Raw genomic sequence first — 23,717 nt, forward strand, 5'->3', positions numbered from 1 at the left:
CCACTTACGTTCTTCTGTACAAGCGGTTTTCTGTGGTTTTTTGTCTCCTGCCCCACATGGCTAAAGCACACTTGGAAATCAGCACTGAAATGTCCCGCCTATTAAAAAAAACCCTATTTATTCTCAGGATTTGCTTAGGGAGGAGTAACGGAGGGTAACATGAGGTCTTAGAGGCTGTATTTCTAGCTGGTTCTCCAAGCAAGCGTTGCTGTTTGGATAACGAGCATGTGGGACACAGGGAGCACGTGGGGACATACACACCTGAGCGCACCCGGCAGAGCGTGCCCTGCCCTGGGTGCTCTGCCAGGGTGCTCTGTGGAACCAAGACGGGTGGGATCCAGCACACCCTGTCTTCCCTTCTGCCAAAACCTCAGTAACCCCAGCAGGACTTTCCTCTGAAAAGGAGAGAAGGAAAGATGCAAGTGTGGCTTATTGTCTGAGATTTGGATTCAAATTGAAGGAGGATGGTCAAAGACAGAGGTGCTCTCATTGGACCCGCTACAAACTGACGTCGAGAAAAGCATTTTAAAAGCGATATTTTTTTTCTTTTTTGTACTGGCGTACATTGTCTGGAGTGACTGGAAGCGTGTTCTGTTTACCCTGTGTGACTGGAAAACTTTAAAGGGCTTTGGAGGAAGCAGCAATTCCACGTCTTTGAAAATGAACCTGCTGGGATGTTGCATTTCAGCATCTGGAGTCAGAGGCTTTCAAAGTGCTGTTTGAAGATGCAGCTCCAGGCCTACCCTGCTGCTCTCACTCACTTAACTAAGTGAAGACAACGGAATGAGCAAAAGGAGCAAAATTTGCGACATATTACAAACAATTTGAACTGAGTATCAGTAGGGTTGGTTGGTTTCCAAAATCTTTCATCTTCTTGTCTCTTCCCTCATGTCTGGCTACTGCAGTAGCACAGTATTTGGCTGGGAATGTACCCAGCTTGTTAAACTTGAAATGCCTCTTCTCTGGTCTGGTTTAAATAGCTGTAGCTATTAAAAAGTAATCAAAACAAAGGCATTCAGTGGGAGGCACCTGGATGCAAAGGAGCCAACTTCTGGTGCCAGGTGAGCCTGAGTCAGCGTGTGGCTGCTGTAAACAGGTCTGCTCTTCACATGGGTATATGCACGCGTGGCCTGCCAAGAATTGTGCTGTTTCTGAGATTTTTCTTTTGGTTTCAAGTATTGGGTGGGTTACTGAGCGAAGCAAAGAGGTTTTTTTACAGCTCCTACCTCTGTTGCAATCAGCAAGTTGGTCCTGTTGCTTGTGATGTTGGGAAGAGCTTGTTTTGTTCATTGTGTTCGTAGAAATGATAGACCAGGGAAAACAAAGCCGCTGGAAAAAGGAGGCAGATTTTTTCCAAATTGTTACACAAACACTATCTAGAAAGTAGCAGTCCAAAATACATTAATAACTAGAGTTATTTAATACCAGCTGTTGTATGCCCTGGCTGTAGAAGGCGGGAGAGCGGGCAGGCAGTGTGTGCTCATTCTCAAAACAGGCGAAGTTGGCCTGTCTGCTTTCCTGGTTTTATTTAATTTCCACCCCCTGCTTAATATGCCTAAATTTCAGGAAAAACCTTGCTACTAAGCCTCTACTCCCACATCCTTCCTCTGCTAACCAGGAATTATTTTAACTGTCCTTATATTTGCCTCGGCCTCCTAACAGGCTGGTGCTAATATAGACACCTGCTCTGAAGACCAGAGGACCCCACTGATGGAAGCAGCAGAAAACAACCATCTGGAAACTGTGAAATACCTTATCAAGGCTGGAGCACTAGTAGATCCTAAGGTAGCTGTTTATTCCTTATATCTTTCTCCTGGAAAAGCCTCTCTCCACCATTTCTTTCTCAATAGGTTTGAGGTGCCCAGGTGGAGGGGATGTGGGCTTGCTGGTCTTGGCAAGGCTGTGGTTGTTGGTCGTACCATTGTAACGGTGCGGTGTCCTGATTGGGAGCAGTTCGGGGCAAGTGCTGCGCTTTCTACATTAGTTTGTGCCACCAAACGTAGGGTGTATTTAATTTGACATGAGGCTGCTGAGTATTAGTGTCACAAATCCATTGCAGTGAAGTTTGGAGTTTGATTTCAGAGTTTCTTTCTCTTTAGACTCTAATAATGAGAATTTTGGGGTGACATTTTAAAATGGGCTGGTAATTAGGTGCTTGCCAAGCCAGCAAAAATGACAGAGGAAGCTTTGCTTTCCAAAGGACTGACGTGCGGTTACTTGCAGTCAAGCTGCACTGGCAAAATCAGACCCCATCTTTAAACTCTACCCTTTAATTTAAACAATTACAATAAAGCGCAGCTGTCTGTTTGCCTTTAGCATGCTCTGCTTGCTTCGCGATCTTGGAAAATGTACAGATCGTTTATTAGTCCCATAAATCAGATGCTATTTGGAGTAGAGGAACCCTCCCCGTGTTAAGTTCTTATTGTTACAACCTGCTGCTGTTGGCGTGATCCTCGGCTATTGCCGGGGAGTACGGCAGGACCAGGATGCGCTTGTTGTGAAGGAGGCGGCAGCTCAGGAGGATTGCACAAGGTACCGAGTGCTGCCCAACCCAAGCCTAAAACAGATCCTTATAAGCCTGGTTCCGACCTGGAAAGGGGAAAGGGCAGGACAGGTGGATTTGGGTTCATGCCAAGCGCTGTCCTGAGTGTCTTGGAGCAATCCAGACACCTCTCACCTGATTTATTCCTGTGGAAGATAAAAGACAAGCTTTTCTTTTGCTTCTAAAGGTAAAGGGAAGGGAAAAAATCCTGAGCTTGCAAAAGCAAATTAGAAGCCTGAGATCACGTCTGAAGTCTAGACTGGTTTATTATGTTAATTAGTTTCTTGCACCAAATTAGTCATCTTTTCGAAAGCAGCAACATTGCAGTTTATTGAGAAATGGGGGCGTTTGCTGCTGCCGAGGCTGCCCAGCCCTGCGGGGCGTTGCTGGGGACCCTGGGGTGAAGCTGTTGATCCTGTTAATAGGATGTAAAAGCCCTGCTCAAAACCTCCAGGAACTTTATATGAAAATACGCCTGCTCTCTGTGGGGTTGAGAACCTGCCCTTGGCTCATGCTCGGGGGGTTATTCATGTGGGGTTATTCAGACATGGCAGGAACTTCTGGGGGTGTAGAGCCCCCTTTGTTACCCCAGGGAGCCCTCTTAGTGTAATCCTGACCCGAGGTGTCCCATCCTTGGTCAGAGCGTGTCCCCAGCCCTGTGCCATGCTGTCCATCACTCTGATGTTGCTTCCAGGGGCTTAGAAGCAAGGAGTAATTTTGGTTTTTGGTCTCATTTCCTGGTCTCTGGGCCTTTCTATGTGCTACGCTCTTGGGATATAAACACCTGATACAAATCAGGCTCCAGCCAGGATCTTTCATGTGGCGTGTGAGTGTCTCTGTCATGAATCACTGCCTGTCCATCTCTTCCCAGATCCTGTATTTTCAGCTCCCAAAGGCATTTTCCTTTCAGCCTTTGCAGTTTTTATCCCCCATCTCAGCAGGGATGGGCACGCTGGGGGTTGCTCTCTCGGGAGGCTCCTGGCCCCTTGTGCAGGACATCCCTTTGCCCTGCTGCCAGGTGCTGGGATCAGGCCTTGTGCTAATAAAACGCAGGAAAAAATTGTATAAACAGAGCATTTCAGGTTGAGCCAAGCCCACTTCTCTGTTGTAAAGTGCAAGCTCTGTCTCTGTAAGGGATTTCTGCCTCCCTTTGGCTCTCCAGCTCATGGAGGATGGTTGGAGAGCATCTGTTGGGGAAGGGGAGCATCAATCTGCCAGGATTTGGGCTGGTACCTTCCCCTGGCTTTGCAAAGGTGTCGCTTCCCGTAGCCTTTGCATGTTCCTACTCTGCACAAGTTGCACCTCTGAGCTTTGCGTGAAGCTCCCTCTGCTCCCCACTGGTGTTGGTTGCTGCTACTCCCTCCCTTCCTGGCAGTGACCTGGAGGCTTTTGGAGTCCTCTGCTCCATCCATGAACTTCTCCACTGGTTTTTGAGCATTGCTGGTGTCGTGCAGGTGTGGGAAAGGCCGGGAAGGGCTGTCCCTGAGTGCTTGTTCTCTGGTTGTGTCCAGGATGCGGAGGGCTCCACGTGTCTGCACTTGGCTGCCAAGAAGGGACACTACGACGTCGTTCAGTATCTACTCTCCAATGGGAAGATGGACGTCAACTGCCAGGTGAGGCCTTTTTGCGAGGGGCAGAAGCTGCTTTTCTGTGCGACCTGGGTCTCAGCAGCACGCTGTCTGTGCAGTGGTTACTCAAATACAGTCCTGCTGCTGGCAGGGACCTAAACATAAGGTGACGGTGCCTTGGGCATGGCGGGGAGGTGATCCCTCCCCTGACCTAATGGAAACTTGAATTCTGTGTGCCTCAATTTGCAGTTTCTCCTTGAGCAAACTTTGCTGGTGGAGCCTGTTTCCAAGGGTGTCACCGTGCTCCTCATAGCAGGGGGTGGTGGGATCACGGGTGAGCTGTGGGATGGGTCAAGCTTGACCCATCATCATAGAATTTACCTGTTACTATGGGGTGAGGCCACACAGCATTGGGGTTCCTCATCCTGGGGTAAACCTGGCTCCCCCAGGCTGCTCAGGGAGCTTTTCTAAGAGCTTTTTACATGAGCTGGATGCTTGTTGTGCCTTTTGGACAGTCAGCTGTATCTGAACACCCTGGAGGTCCATTGCCAGTCTGCTGAGCTGCAAATACACTCCAGCCTGCTGAGGCGAGTTGGCTCGAATCACGCTGGGCTCTGCAGGTCCTGGGGGACTCTGCCTGCAGTGGCGTGACAGAAGGAGAGCGATGAGACAGAAGTGGGGAGGGAAAGGATCTGGGGCTCCCAGGCAACGTGCACACGGCTGTGGCTGCCAAGAGGCTTGTAAATCCATCAGGAAAACGTCTTGTCGGCTCTGCGTGTCTCACCCTTTCCTTTTGCTCCCCAGGACGATGGAGGCTGGACGCCGATGATCTGGGCCACTGAGTACAAGCATATCGAGCTGGTGAAGCTGCTGCTTGCAAAGGGGTCAGATGTCAACATCCGTGACAATGTGAGGTTCTTCCTGGAATCTGTTTTGAAAGTTATCCACAGTTTCTCTTTGAAAAGTGAACAAGCCTGAGAAGGCAGATTTCTGGGCTGAGCGTGGGGAGATGCGGTGGTGCCTTGACAAGGGTGGTTTGGAGCAGCGAGTGAACAGTGTCTGCTGGGAGAATTTTCCTCCATACTCTGGGAAGAGGTTTACAAGCTGGCAAGAAATCCTTTTCCTCCAGCTCTTCTGACATAGCCCGTAGAGACGCTGTTCATAACGCTGCGGGTTGTGGTCAGCTCTGCCTCGCTGCTCCTGTTGAGCTGGGTCTGCAGTGCTGTCACTTGGACACTGCACTGGGCAGATCCCCCTGACTCCAGACTTACCTGCTCCATGTTGATCATGGTCCCATGTGCGTTGGGCACGGGTCAAGGTTGGGGGCATCTCATGTGCCTTTGGGGGGCACAAGCTCATACTCGATGATCCTCATGGGTCCCTTCCAACTCAGGACATTATATGACACATTATATCAGCACTGCTCCTCTTCTTTTTTCTTAATAGTGTGTTTCTAATTTTTTCCTGTCTGTCTCTAAGGATTAGAAACCCCAGCAGTACCTGCAAGGCAAGCCAGGGTGTGAACTGGCGTCCTTTGGCCTGTAGATGTGAGATAGTTTTTTAGATGAAGAGCAATTGGCTTCCCCGCATTCTGCACAGAGTTGTTCCAGCAAAGCACCTACTCCGCCATCAGTTTCCCCTCTAGTATAGCTCATGGCAATGTATTTTTTTTATGCAAGGCTGTGAGTGCATTTCTGACTTCAAGGGATACAAGCAGCTGGTTTGTATTTGTTTCCCTAAATGCTTCGGTTTGTGTCTCGGGTGCTGACAGGGGCAGGTGTTGGCACGTTTGTCTGAGAAATGCTCCAGCTGTTCCCAAGGAGTCACTGTCCCCAGTCTGACAGCCCCTTCTTGGTACGAGCCTCTGTTTCCTTAGGAGCATAGATAGTTCACAGGCAGCTCCAGGTCTGATACTGTTCCTAAAAGCAAAAGTCAAGACAGGAGAGAATGATTTTTGGGTTGTGATGGCACTGACTGAACACAACTGACTTCTTTGATCTGTTGCCAAAGCCTTTGGCTACTGGTTACGCGATCACACAGTAAAGATGAAAATCAAAATCAGCTCAGTCAACAGCTTGCTCAGAAGAAAAAGGTCCTCTTAGCAGGTGTATGTATGGCACATCCGTTACCGTACCTGCCTCCTGATTGCAGCCATTAAGAAGCGATGTCACTCGTGCTGGGGAACATCACGCTCTGGGAGAAATGTTTTTGATTGTAATTACGCTGCTGTTAGGCCGTGGCCGATTCGAGGCAAAGTAGCGAGTGTCGCTGTCTGTGATCCGTCTGTGCAGCAGCGCATGGTGTGCGATCGACAGGATGATTTTATTCTGTAGATTGGTACGTGATGCTCATTAGGTTTTTTTCTAGATGTTGCCATGATGGGAGGCAGAAGCCGTATAGAAAGAGGTCTCCCCCCTCCCTGCTATATGTCAGTACCTCCCTTATTTAAGGAAGGATCTAAGTTAAGTTGCAATGACTAAAAGGTGTGCTTTATTTTTGCTTTCAAGAAAAAAAGAGAAAAGTTAGGTGAGCATCACTATCATCTCACTGTTGTAATTGATGTCTGTAGAGCTTGTCATGGGGAAGGGTTGGAAGTGTGCTGCAAATTGCACTGTAACAGAAAACAGAGTATCATCGCTTAAAATACCGCCATCAAAAAGATGAGTGTTCAGCTATTTCTAGTGCCGCTAATGAGAGATGAGTCCATACAGTATTTAAGAGACGCCTGAAGTTGGATTGATTGCTCTCCCTGTGGCTCGTGGTTCTTTCTAGCACCTTCGCATACCCTATAGCTTGCGCTGTGCTCTTCTCTCTAATTTTGCGGCGCTGGGAGACGAGCTGGCTTCGCTGTGTGTCTGGGCTGGGGAAGCGCAGCTTCTAGCCTCTTCCAGCACGTTTGCTCGTGTCTGTCACCTCTCCTGTGGATTGATCCGGATTGTTTTGTGGCTCCGAGATGTGATTTGCCTGCGTGTCTCAGGCAGGCGATGGACCCGTTTGTGTGCAGCCTCCCCATCTTCGGTGTGCGGAGGCGGCTGGAGTGAGAACTCCCTGCTTGTCTGCACAGAGATTTCCCTGGCAGTCCCAGCCAGCAGGAGCAATGTAGGGAGGGAGACTGCAAGCCACATGTTGAATGCTGCAGGTGTAGCACTAAGGGTGGTGAAGTCCCAAAGCGATAGGATTTTAATGCACTAAACAGCCTCTGCTCTGTTTTCTTTCCCTCCAGGAGGAAAATATTTGTTTGCACTGGGCTGCTTTTTCTGGCTGTGTTGACATAGCGGAGATCCTGCTGGCTGCGAAGTGTGATTTACATGCAGTGAATATTCACGGGGACTCGCCCCTGCATATTGCAGCCAGAGAGAACCGCTACGAGTGCGTCGTGTAAGTTCAGCCCCAGCTGCGCCGCTTCTCCCCTTCCCCTGCTCGCTCCTTCTACCCAGCGCTGGCTGGCAAGCTCAGGAGGTCCTCGGAAATGCCTTTGGCATTTAAGCACAAACCAAAATCAGGACAGAGGGTTTGTTTTCTCCATCACCCTGTTCCTAGGGAAAGTGGGTCTGAAATACTGGGTGCTGCCAGAGCTGGTGTAAAACAAGATCACAAAACATGGGGTGATCCTGATGCTTGGGCAGGGGGCTTGAGGGGCTGCGTTCAGCCTGGGCTTCCCAGCAGAAAGGCGTCAGGCATCCTTGATTGAAGCCTTTTCTTTTCACATATGATGACATATTGCTTCATTACTGCTCTGGATAAAGCCATCATGTGTACTCACCAAAAGCTGGTAAATATAAACAGGGGCCATGTCCGATACCAGTTTCCCATGGGACTCTTTCATTTCCAGCCTACTCTCCCCATGCGTTATCTTTACCCACCAGAGAGTTTCAAGCCTGTCTCAAGTTAGGCTGGTACCAGGATGGTACTTGTCATGCCTGAAGCAAGGTGCGGTTTGCCCAGAGCTCTTGTGAGTGCCTAGAGCTCCAGTCTGTGGCTTCTGCCAGTGCCCTCATGTAGAAAGATCCACTGAACTGTGTTTAATAAAGAAAACTCAGGTGATTATTCACTACTATAGATTCTTCCTTCTCCCCTACGGGCTGGCTGGAGGATGTGATTCAGCTCATTTTCCCCTTGCGCGCTTTCTTATCGTCTCTTGCTGTTTTGCAGTCTCTTTCTTTCTCGTGGCTCGGATGTCACTTTAAAGAACAAGGAGGGTGAGACTCCACTCCAGTGCTCCAGCCTTAACTCTCAGGTCTGGGTGGCCCTACAGATGAACAAGACTCTCCGAGAATCATCTGCTGAGAAGCCTGCCCAGATAGAGAAGGTCGTGAGCAGGTGAGAATAGGCCTGGCTTTGCTTGTGTGTCATGAAATAGAGCCCTTGCACAGGGCAGGCTGGGGGCCTGGATTAAGAAAGGACTCTTAAGTGCATACTTAGCTTTTTAAACTGGTGTGAAGGTCAGTTTGAGCTTAGCAAGAACTAAGCACATGCTGATTCAGACCACGGTTTGTAAATTCATCCTCCAAATGGAAATATTCTCAAGCACAAAGCACAATCTCTAAGGCAGAGTGGAAAAAGATGAACTCTGTTCTAGTCTGAACTGCTTTCAGGCTTTGAATACTCAGTGATCAAAGACAGTAATTCTGTCCCTGGATGGTGTTTGAATGGCCCCTTGTTCGGGGCAGCTTTTCTTCCGTGACAGTTCTGTTTCTCCCGCTGACAGAGACATCGCCCGGGGTTATGAGCGGATCCCAATTCCCTGCATCAATTCAGTGGACAGCGAGCCTTGTCCTAGCAACTACAAATATGTTTCGCAGAACTGCGTCACCTCCCCGATGGACATTGATAGAAACATCACTCATTTACAGGTGAGGGATCATGTCTGTCCATGTGGTTTTTCCTGTCCTGGTAGTGCATTCAGGGATGTAGCAGTGCACTGCAACTCGGAACAGATTTTGCATTCAGAGTGGGAATGTCTAGTCCTAAGATTGCCATCACATCCCAGCTAAGTCTGTGTCCCAAAACTCCACCTCTTGCTGTAGATGTGATTCTGCATCTCTTTCTTTCCAAGACTTGAGCTAAGCTCTGTGTTTGCTGTAGCATCAGCTGTCTGGTGCTCGCTGGTGTGGCTCCCATTTATGCTTTTACTCTGTTCTGTATCTGGAAAGTTACAGAGTTTTTGGGAGACCTTCCTTGTGCTGTGTTCCTGCTGATGGCAGCATCCAGGCTGAGGTCTTGTGATATCTGAAGTCCTCAAAGGGCCGGGTTGTGAAAGCAGAGGTGGGGAAGCACAGAATCATTTTGGTTGGAAGAGACACTCAAAATCATCAAGTCCAACCGTTCCCCCACCCGGGCACTGCCCCATGTCCTGAGAACCTCATCTCCGCATCTATTCAACCCCTCCAGGGATGGTGACTCCAGCGCTGCCCTGGGCAGCCTGTTCCAATGCCCCACAGCCCTTTGGGGAAGAAATTGTTCCCCACATCCAACCTCAACCTCCCCTGGCGCAACTCGAGGCCGTTTCCTCTGCTCCTGGCGCTTGTTCCTGGGGAGCAGAGCCCGACCCCCCCTGGCTCCAAGCTCCTTTCAGGCAGTTCAGAGATCAGAAGGTCTCCCCTCAGCTCCTGTTCTCCAGCTGAACCCCCAGGTCCCTCAGCCGCTCCCATCACACTTGTGCTCCAGCCCCTCACCAGCTCTGTCCCTTCTCTAGGGTGAGGTGACCCCTCTCTGGGTGCAGCTCTCAGGTGGCTGAAGTGACCCTCTCGTGCCCCAGGCCGGTTGTGCAGCAGCTGGTGGTGGGACTGTGGTGGCTTTGGGAGCACTGGGGACACAGCCAGCTGGAGCACACGTGGGGAGGAGCAGCCAGGGGGACTGAGACATTGTGTTGCATCATCTCCCAGCTCTGGTCCCTCTTTGGAGCTTTCCTTGTCCTCGAGTGGGGAGTACAGCTCCTAGGGCATGGAGGAGGGTTAGGAACACAGGGGGACATGAAGGTGGGTCAGTATGGGATCAGTTCCTGCAAGCTGAATCCTTTGACGTTCATTGCACAGAGAAGTAAACAACAGAGTAAAAATGCCACTGAACCAATGGGGCTGGTTGATCTTTCTGGCTAACGAGCAGGAGAAGGCTCAGACGTGTGTTTTCTTCTCTGGCCCACTCACAGAAGTTGCTCTTTGAGTTGTGAGAGTGGCGTGGAGTTAACCCGCTGTCTTCTCTTCCAGTATTGCGTGTGTATAGACGACTGCTCCTCCAGTAACTGCATGTGCGGCCAGCTCAGTATGCGCTGCTGGTATGACAAGGTGAGGACACAGAACCTCCTTCGGGTCAGACCAGGGTCTGTGAGCTGAACTTTGTACACTTCAGGGTTTGTAATTGTACCTTATAACCAGTTCCTTGCACAACTCCCCTACTTTTTGTTTTAAAATGCCTCAAGTTGTAGTTTCAGTTTTGAGATAATAACAAAATGCACACTCAGGGAAGCTTTTCTAGTGTTATTATTTGTGTTACTGTCATGCCAACTGAGCCATTAATTATACCCATGTGATAGAGAGCATTCAATAATCCATGCGTGAAATCAGCTTCCATTTCAGAGCAACATAGAAAATGCTGTAATATATAAACAAGGGAAGGGTAGTAGGGAGATTTTTTTGCCTGCCTTTATTCATTGTGATCCTTCCAGATGAAGGCAAAGTAAAGATGTTTTAACTGCAACATTGCCAGGAGCCTGATTTGTTTTGGATAAGTCTGCTTCAATCCTCCAGGGGGGTTTTGAGGTTAATATTTGGACAGGTTCTGCTAAGATCAGAAGTTCTGTGAATCTCTGCAAGTTTCTCCCAGGGGAAATATTGGCATCTTTCTTTGCTTTGTAGCCATTTTATTTACATGTTAATAGGTGATTACATCTTTCAAGCCTTAAAAGCCAAATTTGTTAAATATGATGAACAGTGCCTATCGCTTCTTTAATCCTATATGGTTGGTAAATAATTGGATTGTTGTTTTTTGGGGAGTGTTATTTGGGAAGATAATGTGGTTCAGAGAACTTGAGTCTATTTGCCTTGTAATGTGAAGTTTCGGCTTTATTCCAGAGGCAAACTAAGCGTCTGCTTCCCCCTCCAGCACTGCAAAATGATAATAATGATGATGCACACTGGGGTTTGCTTTGCATAGGACTGTAAGATTTTTGTGTGTGTCTGTGATGGCACGTAGGGTGATCCCAGGCAGCAAAAATCTAGATGTTCTCTTGCTGTTTGTCAGCTGTTGGTGATAGTGGTAAGTTTGTCACTGCCAAGGCAGAGCAAAACCATGACAGAATTTGAGGTCTGATGCTGGTTTTGGGGAGGACAGGGAATGTCTCGACCTTGGGGTTCTCTGGCCTGTTTTGACACTCTTGGAATTTCTGCTCTCGCCCTGCCTCCGGTTTGGTGGGGCCACAGGAATAGACAACTAACCCAGTCTTGAATGCTTCTCCTCTTCAGGACGGCCGACTCCTGCCCGAGTTCAACATGGCTGAGCCGCCGCTGATCTTTGAGTGTAACCACGCATGTTCGTGCTGGAGAACCTGCAGGAACCGGGTGGTGCAGAACGGGCTCAGGTGAGGAGGAGGATCCAAATGTAGCTTGTCTTGGAATCATTGAACAGTTTGGGTTGAAGGGCCCTTCCCAGCTCCCCCAGTGCCCCCCCTGCCATGAGCAGGGACATCTTCACCAGCTCAGGTTGCTCAGAGCCCCGTCCAGCCTGGCCTGGGATGTCTCCAGGGATGGTTCATCCACCACCTCTCTGCCCAACCTGGGCCAGGCTCTCACCACCTTCAGGGCCAACAATTTCTTCCTCATGTCCAGCCTGAATCTCCCTCCTTTAGTTTAAACCATCACCCCTTGTCCTATCACAACAGGCCCTGCTAAAAGGTCTGTCCCCATCTTTCTTCTCGGCCCCTTTTAAGCATGGAAAGGCCTCACTAAGGTCTCCCCAGAGCTTCTCTTCTCCAGCTGAACACCCCAGCTCTCTCAGCCTGTCCCCCAGCAGAGCTGTTCCAGCCTCGGGTCATTCCTGGGGCTCCTCTGGCCCCTCTCCAGCAGGTCCATGTGTGTCCTGTGCTGAGGACCCAGAGCTGGGCACAGAACTCCATAAGACAAGTACTACTTATCTTGGTAATACCAACAGCAAACTCCTGAGCTTTCCAGCTCTCTAGTCTCTACTCACTCATAAACCCACAAAACCCAGGACTTCCCGAGATGATACAGAAGTTGGGGCAGGTGCCACCATGCAGCAGTGGGCTGCCACCGGGTCCCTGTGTGCTGCCGGTGGGAATGAAGCAGCAGCAGGTCTGATGAGCTCAATTAATATTTGCATCCTGCCCCTGCTGCCATCACGTGGGAACTGCGGCATTCTTTCATCAGCCTGACCATAAAACACATAAATGACTTGTGGGTTTGTGTGAACAGCCTAGATGTAAATTCTCCTGTGGAGATCTGTGAAGAAAACAAGAGCAGCAGAAACTGCAAAGCTTTAATGCAGAAGATCTTTTAAGTTAGCAGTCTGTATTAGAAATATAGGCCAGCATGCCTGGACTTGGCTGCTTAAAATATCCCAACTCCCCCTGAACTGGATACCTGAATACCTGTGGGCCTTGGTGCTGCAGATTAGGCCATTAGGATTTTGGTGCCAGACTAAAAATGCAAATGCTTTGTTTTGGACCTTTGCTATGGAGAAGTTTGCCACCGCATGAAATGGATCAGGACAAACTTCAAAGGAATCCCACTGGAAAAAAAGACTTCTGCACATTTTTGCTAGTACTGACAACACTTCTTTTTGCAAGCGTTGTAGTTTTCAATGACATTTTGCAATGTTAAAAATAAGTAAGAAAAAGGCTCGATGTGTTTCAACAGAACTTTACCCCTCTCTGGTTTTCCCTGCCAAGCTCCGCTGTCTATGTGGGTGTTTGCTTAGGAGCTGTACAGCTAGAGCCATTGCTTTGGCATTTTTGCCGTGCTGAAGTGTTTTTCTGCAAAAAACCAGTCCTGCTGCTGTTGGCCCCGATGGCAGAGCCTGAACCTGAGCTTGGCTCCCTGCTCTGATGGATGAGGCAAAACATGAGGGAGCTTCCGTAAGCCTGAGATAGTGTCAGAACCGGTTTAAGGTGAAGTCGTGCTTTGCCCCAGTGAAGGCTCCAGGAGCTGCGAGCAAATACAAAATGCACCGCCCCTGGTTTGAGCTGACGGTGCAAGGAGGGGATGGGTGGGGGAAGAGAAATACTGGGAAAAGCAACAGGGTGAAGTTAAGGTGAGCATCAGATTTCTCTTTATTCCGATAACAGCACTGCCGAGTGTGGGTTTTGGTTCCCTGGGGGGCAGTGCGAGCCTTCCCCAGCCCTGGAGACTGTTCAGCCTGCACTTAACTCAAGTTCTGGCTGAGCAGGAGGCAGAATGACTTACAGGATGGTTTCTGTGCCTATAAACTCCATCAGTAAAATTCCACAGAGCAGCTATTACACCAAGAAGTTTCAAGTTGCAGCCAGGGAGCTGGATATGATGGAGTCGCTAAATGCACCGGCCTCAGCAGAGGGCAAAGGGATCAGAGCACTTAGCTCAAAGTGTTCTTGGTTCACCGTACGCTTGTGATGGGATTCTGGTACCCTATGTGTAAATCATCACACAGAGCATTCAGTTCTATATGCTTATTTCGAATATTGAAATCATCCTGCTGCTGATGGAAGGTTCTTGCTTTTTTTGCTCATCTCTCTATGAAAATTCACTGTCCTTCAGTGGAGTGCTGCCATTAACGTGGCTTTGTTTCCTCTTTTCCAGGACTCGATTGCAGCTTTATCGGACACAAAAGATGGGCTGGGGTGTGCGAACAATGCAAGACATTCCACTGGGAACCTTTGTGTGCGAGTAAGTTATTCCGCTTTCTTTCGCTCACGTGAATGCGTCGCTTCCCAAGGGCCAGGAATCACAGAATGACAGAATGGACTGGGTTGGAAAAGACCTCAGAGATCATCCAGTCCAACCCTTGGTCCAACTCCAGTCCATTTACTAGATCATGGCACTAAGTGCCATGGCCAATCTCAGTTTAAACACCTCCAGGGCCGGTGAGTCCAGCACCTCCCTGGGCAGCCATTCCAATCCTGACCACTCTCTCTGCACAGAATTGCTTTCTAATCTCCAGCCTCAATTTCCCCTGGCAGAGTTGAAGCCCATGGCCCCTTGTCCTATTGCTGACTGCCTGGGAGAAGAGCCCAATCTCCACCTGGCTAGAACTGCCCTTCAGGTAGTTCTAGAGAGTGCTGAGCTCACCTCTAAGCCTCCTCTTCTCCAGACTAAACAAGCCCAGCTCCCTCAGCCTCTCCCCATAGGGCTTGTGTTCCAGTCCCTTCCCCAGTCTTGTTGCTCTTCTCTGGACCCGCTCCAGCACTTCAATCTCTTTCCTGAGCTGAGGGGCCCAGAACTGAACACAATACTCCAGGTGTGGCCTCCCCAATGCAGAGCACAGGGGAAGGATCACTGCCCTTGTCCTGCTGACCACCCTATTTTGGATACAGGGAGGTTTGCTCCTCTTCAGAGAGAGGTTTTCATGCAAATCAAATGGGCATCGAGCTGAGCAGAGGTTTTCTGACACCATTTCCTAATCTGTTTCATTTTTTTCCTCATCACATGGAGCTTTTTTTACCCCTCTGTGTCTTGCTGGGATCTGTCTCAGCTCCCTTATCCCTCTGAAACACAGGTGATGGGGAAAACGCTCTTGGGTTGTGCTGCAAATGTGCTCAGCTCTCATGTTCACCGTGGCCATGGGACGCTTAAGGCCGAGGCAACTTAGAACAACTTTTTTATATCAGATCTTTTTTCTGTTTCAATACTGACCTCTCAAGAGGTTTTGCAATGTCCCAGCTCTGGCTTTAGTCTGATTCAGCAAAACAGTAAAGCACTTGGCCTTAAGCGCATGTTTCGGCCCTGATTCAATAAGGTACTTAAGAACAAAAATGTTCAGATTTATGTCAAGTGAAAAAACTGCTGTCGAACCCCGTGGTTTTTAGACTTCAGACTTTTAGACTTTAAAATCTGCAGTAGATCGGCCAAGTATTTCTTCCATGTTAGGAGCTGCCAGACGATAAGATGTTTTTTTCAGAGGTAAAGCTTAAAACTCTGCTGTTTGTGGGAGTATCTCAAGTCTGCCTTGAGGACCAGAGGTCCCCGTGTCCTGCTTTGGTGTCCAGAGATGAGCCAGAGCCTGAACATAAACAGCTCCCAAAGACAAATGGCATTAACTTCAGCAAATCCTACTGGAACACGAACACACAGGAGGAATAAGTGGTGAACAGGGAAACGGGGCAGCTCTGCGTGATGGTGTAATTAACACAGATGATGGTGTAATTAACACAGGGTGCGTTGTAGAGCTGATGGGGTGCAGAGACCACAGTTGTGCTCAGCTCTTCCCCCCGCCCTTGCCTGAGCTGCTGACACTGTTTCAATGGCAGGCGCTCTCTTCTTTGTTACCTAAATGAGCTGCATACTGAAGAGCTGAACTAACTTATGTCTTGCCCATGCATTCACTCCTTGTCCCCATCACTTTCATACACACACACTATTTACTCAACTCACCAACTCGCTGTCCTCAATCCAGCTGCACTGATGTCCCTGCTGTGATTCTGTATGGGCAACCTATAGACTTGGTTTCTTCTCCTCGTCTCTGGCGAGCAGCCCTGGTGCCGGTGATGCTCTGCTCGGGGGCCACTTGCACGCAGCAGCTCCGTGGAAGCGCGTTTTGTATTAAACATCTGGATTAGAGCCCTGAGCAGGTGGTCGCTTTGTACAGAGGTTATTGCTCTGCTTTGGAAGGATGATAATTGCATTAGCATTAAGGATGGCTTTTATTCTGTAGTTTTTCACGTATGCGTGAGAGACAAATCCAGGATAGTTCTCACAACACTTTTATTTTGCAAAACTCTGCTGGTCCGGACTGTTTCTGTGTGTAAATGCCTTTCTTACACACATACCGCTTTGCAGCTGGCTCCGTACTTCAGATACCTTTCAGTTTTTCTCTGTAGTCACTCCAAAACTGGTTTTCCTTTCCATTTCTGTGTGTGCTTTTCCTCCAGCAGCTTCTGCAGGGAGCGTTTAGCAGCACTCAGAGCAGTTTGGCAGCCAGGAGCACGGTTCCAGCAGCATGGTGGCCGGACAGACCCCCCACCATCATCTCCAGGGCTCCCCAAACCCTTCATCTGCTCCAGACCCTCCTACTAACGACCTCCAGTACCCTCAGCACCATCCTGGAAGCAGCAGCTCAGTGCCAGGAGGTGCAGCCGCATCGTCCCCCCTGCCCCACTGGGCTGCCGTGGAGATTTTCGGCTCTTCCGCTGGCAGATGCTCAGGAGTTTGCTTGTGTGCAGGTTTCTCCCTGGCATCTGAATGTGTCTCTGCTCAGAAGCTGCTGTTGCTCCCCCTGTGCTGACGTTGCTGGGGGTTGTTTTCAGGCTGCTCCGTTCACGCTGGGTTGTCAGACGGTGTAGCTGTTCCTTCTGGAAATGACACAGCTGGTTAAAGGCTTCTATTGGAGAGGACTTGAATTAGCAGGACGCAGAAACCAGAGGTTTGTGAGGGTCTGGTCTGTTCTTTCCATGCACATCCATTATGTGATTTCAGAATATTTGATTTCTGTACGGAACAGCGATGCTCTACTAAGACACCATCTGCATCCAGCCAGGTACTTTAGCCACAGAATTTCGACAGGTATTTTAGCCACGGGAGATCACAGAGCCAGGTATTTTAGCCCCACCACCAGTCAGAGGAGCCTCAGACGTCCCGTCTCCCACTCCACATGGAAAATGCTGGAGCCTGTGCTGGGGACTTCTTGTTGCTCTTGATTTTTGCACGGGGTGCACTCTGATCTCATGGTGATGAGAGGCAGCGTAAAGCTCTGAGACGTCACTTGCCATCAGTGTGCTGAGCATCTTGGTGCGAAGAAGGGTACTGGCTTGACTTCAGGAGTCCTTCAATGAAGGGGCTGATGCTCCAGCTCTTTTTTGTGTGGGAACATGTGCCTCTTGCACATCCTTCCCTAACTTTGGACCTGGGAAATTAGGCAACTGTTTGTATCAGTAAGCAGTCCTGGAAAGAAAACGAGTTACGGGAATAGTCTTTAAAGTAGCATTGAAATAATAATGTGTAATGAGGTGGAGTTTTTCAGTGAGTTGTTAAGCCTGCAGCGCTTGTCCCCGAGCAGGGGCCTCTGCGTGTGGCGTCATTCAGCCGTGTGTCAGCTGCGCTGGCTGCCGTGCCGTGCTACAGCCATTCCCTCCCTCTCTGGCCATCATCTCCCTATTGCTTTAGGTCACCAACCAGCCTGTGATTTCCAGTAACACCGCAGCCTTACGGGAGCCCTTAATAAATAACAAGAAGATGCGGTGGGGGCGAACGGGAGCATCACCCGCGGTGGCGGCTCCTGCTCTGGCAGAGGGACTTGGCCGGGTCGTTGGGCTTGGGGAACCGCAGCCAAACGATCCCTCGTCCCAGAGTCCGTGGGTCCTCTCCAGGTTCACGTTTCATGTGTCTCCTCTTCCGCAGCCCTGGAGTTAAAGGCTGCCTGGAGTACAGGGGGAAATGGATACAGTTGGTTAACACTTTGAGAATGCTTGGAGAGCTGCAGGGGGATGCTGGCGTAACGGCTGCTGATCATGGAAGTCTCTGATGATGCGAAGAATATTTATTTGTATCGTGAATCCATTGCTTATAATTAATAAGCGTTGCATTAAAAGCCAGGAAGACTTACATACTTACCTACTGCGCTGTTGCGTCTCTCTGGTGTCCTCCCTCTGGCTCCATCCCTCAGGGCCAGAAATGTTGAACTTCGACAGACTTAAACTGTTCAGGATGGAGACTGGGAGACAAATGTGAGGACATCAGTGCAGCAGGGACTCCTGCAACAAGGGTTTGTGTTGAAACCAGCATTTGTCTGGGGTATGAAAGGTGCTGTATATGTTTATTTCTTCCCAGCAGGCCAGGCCAAGCAGCACATCCTTCACGGTGCTTGGAGGACCTGGTTGGAATCTGCCTTGCACCAGGTTTTACAGCAAGGAGGTTGTTACTCAGATCGCAGCTCCGATTTATTCTGGTTTGAGAGGGACTGAGAAAGAAACCTGGATCCTTCCAGGGATCCTGCTGAGTTAGGTTAGACCTAAGAATTTTAAAACAAAACTTTTAAAGGTATGTAGTGTATGTCATTGGGCAAAACATCCTGGAAAATACAAGAAGGGCAGACACAAACGTTTTGTTTTGGGATGTAAACAGCACAAGCATTGCAGTGGTGTATACGAGAGCCAAGATGTGAGTCTGACCCTGAACATAAGGAGAATTGGATTAATGTGTTAATCTTGGCCAACAAAGTGATTTGCAAAAGGAAACATACTCCTCAGGAAAAAGTAAATCTTGTTGGAAGCAAGACTGCACTTTTAATATTAAAAGTGTTGCCCTGAAAAGATGGAGTTTGGAGCCAGGTTTTAGCTGCTGTAGGTTGGCAAAGCTGAGCTTGCCCGGGTGGCTCTGAGCTGACCTGCGCTGCTGCGGCTGCCATCGCCGTCTGTGGCTGCGCCGTGTCCCTTTCTGTCCCTTGTCCCAGAAGAAATGGTTAAACCCAAGCTCATGATTCTATGAGCATCTTATTTCTGCCTTTCCTGTGTGTCCGCAGGTACGTCGGGGAGCTGATATCGGATTCCGAGGCAGACGTCCGTGAAGAGGACTCCTACCTCTTTGACCTTGACAACAAGGTACTGTACATGTCTCCATCCCGATGTACAGCGCCATCTGAAAGCCTGCGGAGAGAAGAACTGCATCCTCGCTGCCTTTTGGTCAAAATGAAGAGCTGCTTAGGTCAGGCTTAGGGTTTGTTAAAACGGGAACGGAGCCTAGCGGCGCTGGGCCACTGCGGTACGTGCAGGCCACAGCAGTTTGAATGCAAGATGCTCTGATATCAAAACCATCTGGCAATCCTGAGTTCGGTTGTTCAGGTGTGGGTGCTCAGGTGTGTGTGTACGCAGGCCCGCAGCTGTGTTGATGGGCAGCTTTGTGAGTTCTTCATAAAAAGATGAGCTGGAAGACTGAAAAATAACCTCATTCAATTATAAAGGGATCTATCAGACACCCTGGCAGGGACCTGAAGCTTGTTCTGCGGGTGGTTATCCCGCGCTGCTCTGCGGAGGGCTGTCTCAGAGCACAAACCTTACTTTGAAAAGTGCCATCTAAAGCTTTTTAAGCAAGGCCGTCACTTCAGCCTTTTCCTTTGGAAGGGAGGGGAGAGGTGAGCTGGGGACTCAGAAGTGGGGCGGCTTCCAAGGAAAGCTGTAAAACAGCCTGTGTTTTGTTTCTGCCAAAAGCAAGACGCAAAGAAGCTTTGCTTTTTTTGGTTTTGTCTTTTTTTGTTTTAAAGCAAAACGCATTCAGCAGCTGAAAAGGATAAATAATGAGTCTGTCTGAAAACAGAGGGGTCAAACGGTACGTAAGAAGTTGAAAAGCAGTAGGGAATTCAGCCTGGTTTGTGTTGAGGATACTCATAATAGGGGTTGGACTTTGATGAGCTTTGAGGCTCCCTTCCAACCCAAACCATTCTATGGATTCTATGGTTTCTCCTCTTCCTCTCCGGTTGCCACTGTGTGACTGAGTTCCCGATACCCTCGTAGCGAGGTGGGATGCAGTTTGTGCAGGTTGCTTTGGGACTTTGAGCGAGATGCTGCCCGTGGTGGTTTCTCTTTCCTGGAGAAACACATCTTGACTCTCACGGTGGAGACCTCGCATCTCTCCCGATGGTCCCTACGTGTGGTGCTGGGTGATGTTGTCCTCACCAACCACGTGGATGGAAGTGAGGGGGCAATGGGAGTCGCTTATCATTAAAATTAGAGCTGGTGACGCTGTGTGTGACACAGGAGCGTGTGCGGTGGCACCTCCCAGCCGCTGGGACATCTTCCCCCCCCGCACCGGTCGGTGTGCGATGGGCACAGCTCGTCCATTAACGATGGTGAGGTGCGTGCCCAAAAGGGACTTGGAGCACCGCTAATGGATCCTTTTGCTTTTGGCCTCTTTGCAACCGAAATTAGCTGCTGTAATTAAGCTCTCTGCTTTGCACAGTCATTCTCTGCTGGAATAAAAAAGCCCTGAAGGGGGTTCTTTTATTTTCAAGGAAGACAAAATATTACTGCTCTCTGGAAAGGGAATTTCAGTGTTCTCACTTTTATCTGCAAAAACCTGTGTTTTCTCGAGGCTCTGGCTTTGTGTTTTCTCACTGTCATGTTCAATTAGGGGACAGAACAGATGCCTGTTCTCCTATCCAGTGGCTTTTACCCATTCGATGTCTGTCTGCGCCAAACATCAATCCCACTCTGCCAAACGGGCGGGGGGAGCTGCTGTGCAGTTGAAAAGGTCCCTGTGCTGGTGGGGGCGCAGTGCTGTGCAGAGAACTGCGTTTTCAGGGTACTGTTGAATTTAAAACTGCGTGTGTTTAGTCCTTTTAAACCACAGTGGGTGTCCCGCTCTGGTTCTCCTTGAAACTCTCTGGAGTATCAGTGGAATAGTTTGGTCATTTGTTCTATTTAAATAAGTATTATTAATAATACCGAACGCAAGCTTGTCTCATGAAGGATGCACCGTTTCTCCCGCAGGATGGAGAGGTGTACTGCATAGACGCCCGTTTCTACGGCAACATCAGCCGCTTTATAAACCACCTCTGCGAGCCAAACCTCATCCCGGTGCGAGTCTTCATGTCACATCAGGACCTCCGCTTCCCCAGGATCGCCTTCTTCAGCACCAGGCACATAGAAGCTGGAGAGGAAATCGGGTACGTGCCGTCCCCGGGGCTGGCGCCACCTCGCTCTGCCCCTCCACGCTGGTTCCTCCCATCCCTTCGCTCTCGGGCTGCGTCCCCACGTGCTCCATGTAGGAAACACTCACCTTGCCAATACAATAGGCCCAGGGAGGATCTCTCAGCAAAGCAGATGTTATTAATGGTTTTGCAAGACCGGGTGTTCTACCTAAAGGTGGGCACACCTAATAGGGCAAAAAGCCCCTGCTTATATCCCCCCAAATTCCAGCTGCAAATTCCCTCCCCTGTTCCCCACTGGTTGGTACTTCAGGGTTTACAGACTGCCCAACGCCTGCCTCAGTTTACCTGTGTCATTCATCTAATTCTAACACCCCTCTCCCCATATTGGTTTATTTAAAATCTGGATTTCTGGCTCTTTAGCTACCCTTCCCCCTAGCTCAATTTTTTAAATAGACTAATCAGTTTGCATTCCGGGATTAGTTCGAAGAGACTTTGTTTTACATTAGGGATTCATAGTCTGATGTGTGTCAGTCCTTCCCTGCCCTGGGGTCAGGTGTAAAAACAACATTCCTCCTTACACTCCATCCCCTGAAGCTTTGCAGAGAACCGAACTGCGGCAGCACTGAGGACCGTGGACCCGACGTCTTGTGCTCCCTTTTGCCCCTTGCTTTGCGGTGACCCCGTCTCTTGTCTCTCTGTTGCAGTTTTGACTACGGAGACAGGTTCTGGGACATCAAAGGCAAATACTTCAGCTGTCAGTGCGGTTCACCCAAGTGCAAACACTCGAGCTCGGCGCTGGCCCAGCGGCAGGCGAGCACTTCGGCCCAGGACACGCAGGAGAACGGGCTCCCCGACACCAGCTCTGCCACGGCATCCGGCCCCTTTTGAGGCTCCGCTCCCCAGAGACTGACTCGTTTTAACCCTATAGATCCACATACTGTCTCAATTTCCATTTAAAGAGAGAAAAAAAAAAAAGAAAAAGGAAAATTAAAAAAAAAAAACACCCGCTCAAGGAAAGTCAAGGGTTGTGACACTTAGGGCTGTGCCGCCGACTGTTACTCGAGGAATGAGTAAAAGCAAATCCGCCTCCGTGATGTTGTTGTCCCCTCCCCGGTCCTGGAAAGCCGCTGGTTTTCCCAGTTGTGTGTGGAGGGGGCGGCCGTTGCGGTTTTATCCGTGGGAGCTGCCCTGGCCGCCGTCTCCCAACGCGCCGAGTGTTGTCAGAGCCGAGGGAGCCGCCCGCCCGCTGTTTGCTGAGCGCGTCGCTCAGGCCAAGTCATCTCCAGTTCACCGTAATAAACTTGGAATACTTGATGGGACTTTCTTTCTAGGAGCCGAGGCGGGGGGAGCGGGGCGGGTGTGCCATTGGGGTTCGCTTGGCGCGGCCCCGGGGGCAGGTTCTGCTGCTTGGTTTTGGTTGGTTTGGTTGGATTTTCGGTGTTTTTTTTCAATCATAATATCTCCGGGACGTCGCGGTGGGGCCTTTCCCCAGGAGCCACAGGGTGTTTTGAACAATACCCTCCTCGTTACCAAATCCACCCGCTATTTTCTCTTCCGATGAGAAGAAACCCACGAGTCCTTACAACCCCTTCACCCCCACATTCCCTCCCGGGCTTTCTCAGTCCCAAACCAGCTCCTCGGCCGTTACTCAGTGTTCAGCTCCTCCCTGGAAGGATTTCCCCTCTCCCCGTCGCATCAAGAGGTTTGAAGGGGATTGTACAAGACACTAACTTCTTAAGAACACCAGTTTTCCTTTTGTTCTTTGAAAAGCGATGATATATATAACGTAGAGAACCTCGACTCGCATCCGCCGGCTGGGACGGACAGCGCACAGGACGTCGCGGCGAGAAGATCCCAGAGGCCACCAGCTCATCTGCTCCCATCACTTCTCAACGCTGGGCACCTTAGAGAAATTTTTAAGCCACACGCTATGAGGTTTCGATGAACTGATGTATTTTTTACCATGACCGAAGCATTGGGGACTAGCGTTAAAAACACACAGAAAACCCCTAAAAAATACAAAACGTCGACAAAAAAGAAACCACAAAAAAAACAAAACGGTGCTGATTCTGGTGTGATTTTTTGCTCACCACGTGAATATAAACTATCAATTGTATAAAAAGAACAAAGTGATTTTAGTATAAAAACGCAGGAAAAAAAAACACAAAACCTTTTTTAAATGGTTAGTATTGTAGTGTGAATAAATTCGCCATCACCTTTTGTGTGGTGGCTGGGCAGGTCATCTTAATTTTGTTTTGCATATATCTTTAAATACTGTAATTAGTGCAGTAACAGGTTTTTTTTTGTTCATCTCTTCTAGAACATTCATAATGCCGTCATGTTTATTATTATTATTATTTTGTTTTCTGTTAATGTTTTTGGCAGTTTTGGAGGAGTTTTGGCTCCCATCATTTTCTTGTTCTGTTTTCAATGAAATCAATAAAAAAAAAGGAAAAAAAAAGAAAAAAGTGCTTTAAAAGGAGTTTGGTCTCTTTATCTATGGGGATGGGGCGGGCGCCTGCGGCATCCTTGGCCTTTAAAAGAAGATTAAGAACGCAAAATAAGACTTTCAGGCAACAAGAAGCAGAGTCACTGGCTGTTTTGTTCTGGTTCGGGTTTGGTTTATCCATCTTGCCTAATTTAGAGTCATCCTGCTTGGGAGCCCGGGTTGGTGGTGCTGGTCCCCAGCGCTGCGCAGAGCTCTGAAGGAGCCCCGGTCCCACCCCATCACCTGCGTGGAGGCAATTAAATGGGGTTCATTTAAAGAAGGGGCGAGGGGAACGTCTCCCGCTTGCGAGGAAACCCCGGAGATGTTCCTGTCG

General features: G+C 49.3%; 1 protein-coding gene across 5 annotated transcripts in view; it reads left to right on the plus strand.

Annotated features, from left to right (window-relative positions):
* EHMT1 (euchromatic histone lysine methyltransferase 1) overlaps positions 1–23,374 on the plus strand; it is a 113,639-nt gene extending 90,265 nt beyond the window's left edge. For all 5 annotated transcript variants that reach the window (XM_082067653.1, XM_082067657.1, XM_082067655.1 and 2 more), the window contains 12 exons: positions 1,663–1,785; positions 4,054–4,155; positions 4,915–5,019; positions 7,334–7,488; positions 8,263–8,430; positions 8,819–8,963; positions 10,317–10,394; positions 11,571–11,686; positions 13,899–13,985; positions 18,772–18,850; positions 20,735–20,910; positions 21,600–23,374. In XM_082067653.1, coding sequence (XP_081923779.1) covers positions 1,663–1,785; positions 4,054–4,155; positions 4,915–5,019; positions 7,334–7,488; positions 8,263–8,430; positions 8,819–8,963; positions 10,317–10,394; positions 11,571–11,686; positions 13,899–13,985; positions 18,772–18,850; positions 20,735–20,910; positions 21,600–21,783 — 1,518 coding nt within the window. In that variant the 3' untranslated portion in view covers positions 21,784–23,374. The remainder of the gene's footprint in view (positions 1–1,662; positions 1,786–4,053; positions 4,156–4,914; positions 5,020–7,333; positions 7,489–8,262; positions 8,431–8,818; positions 8,964–10,316; positions 10,395–11,570; positions 11,687–13,898; positions 13,986–18,771; positions 18,851–20,734; positions 20,911–21,599) is intronic.
* The last annotated feature ends 343 nt before the right edge of the window (positions 23,375–23,717 follow it).

The sequence above is a fragment of the Streptopelia decaocto genome (assembly GCF_964273445.1).
Source record: "Streptopelia decaocto genome assembly, chromosome: 17".
Taxonomy (NCBI): domain Eukaryota; kingdom Metazoa; phylum Chordata; class Aves; order Columbiformes; family Columbidae; genus Streptopelia; species Streptopelia decaocto.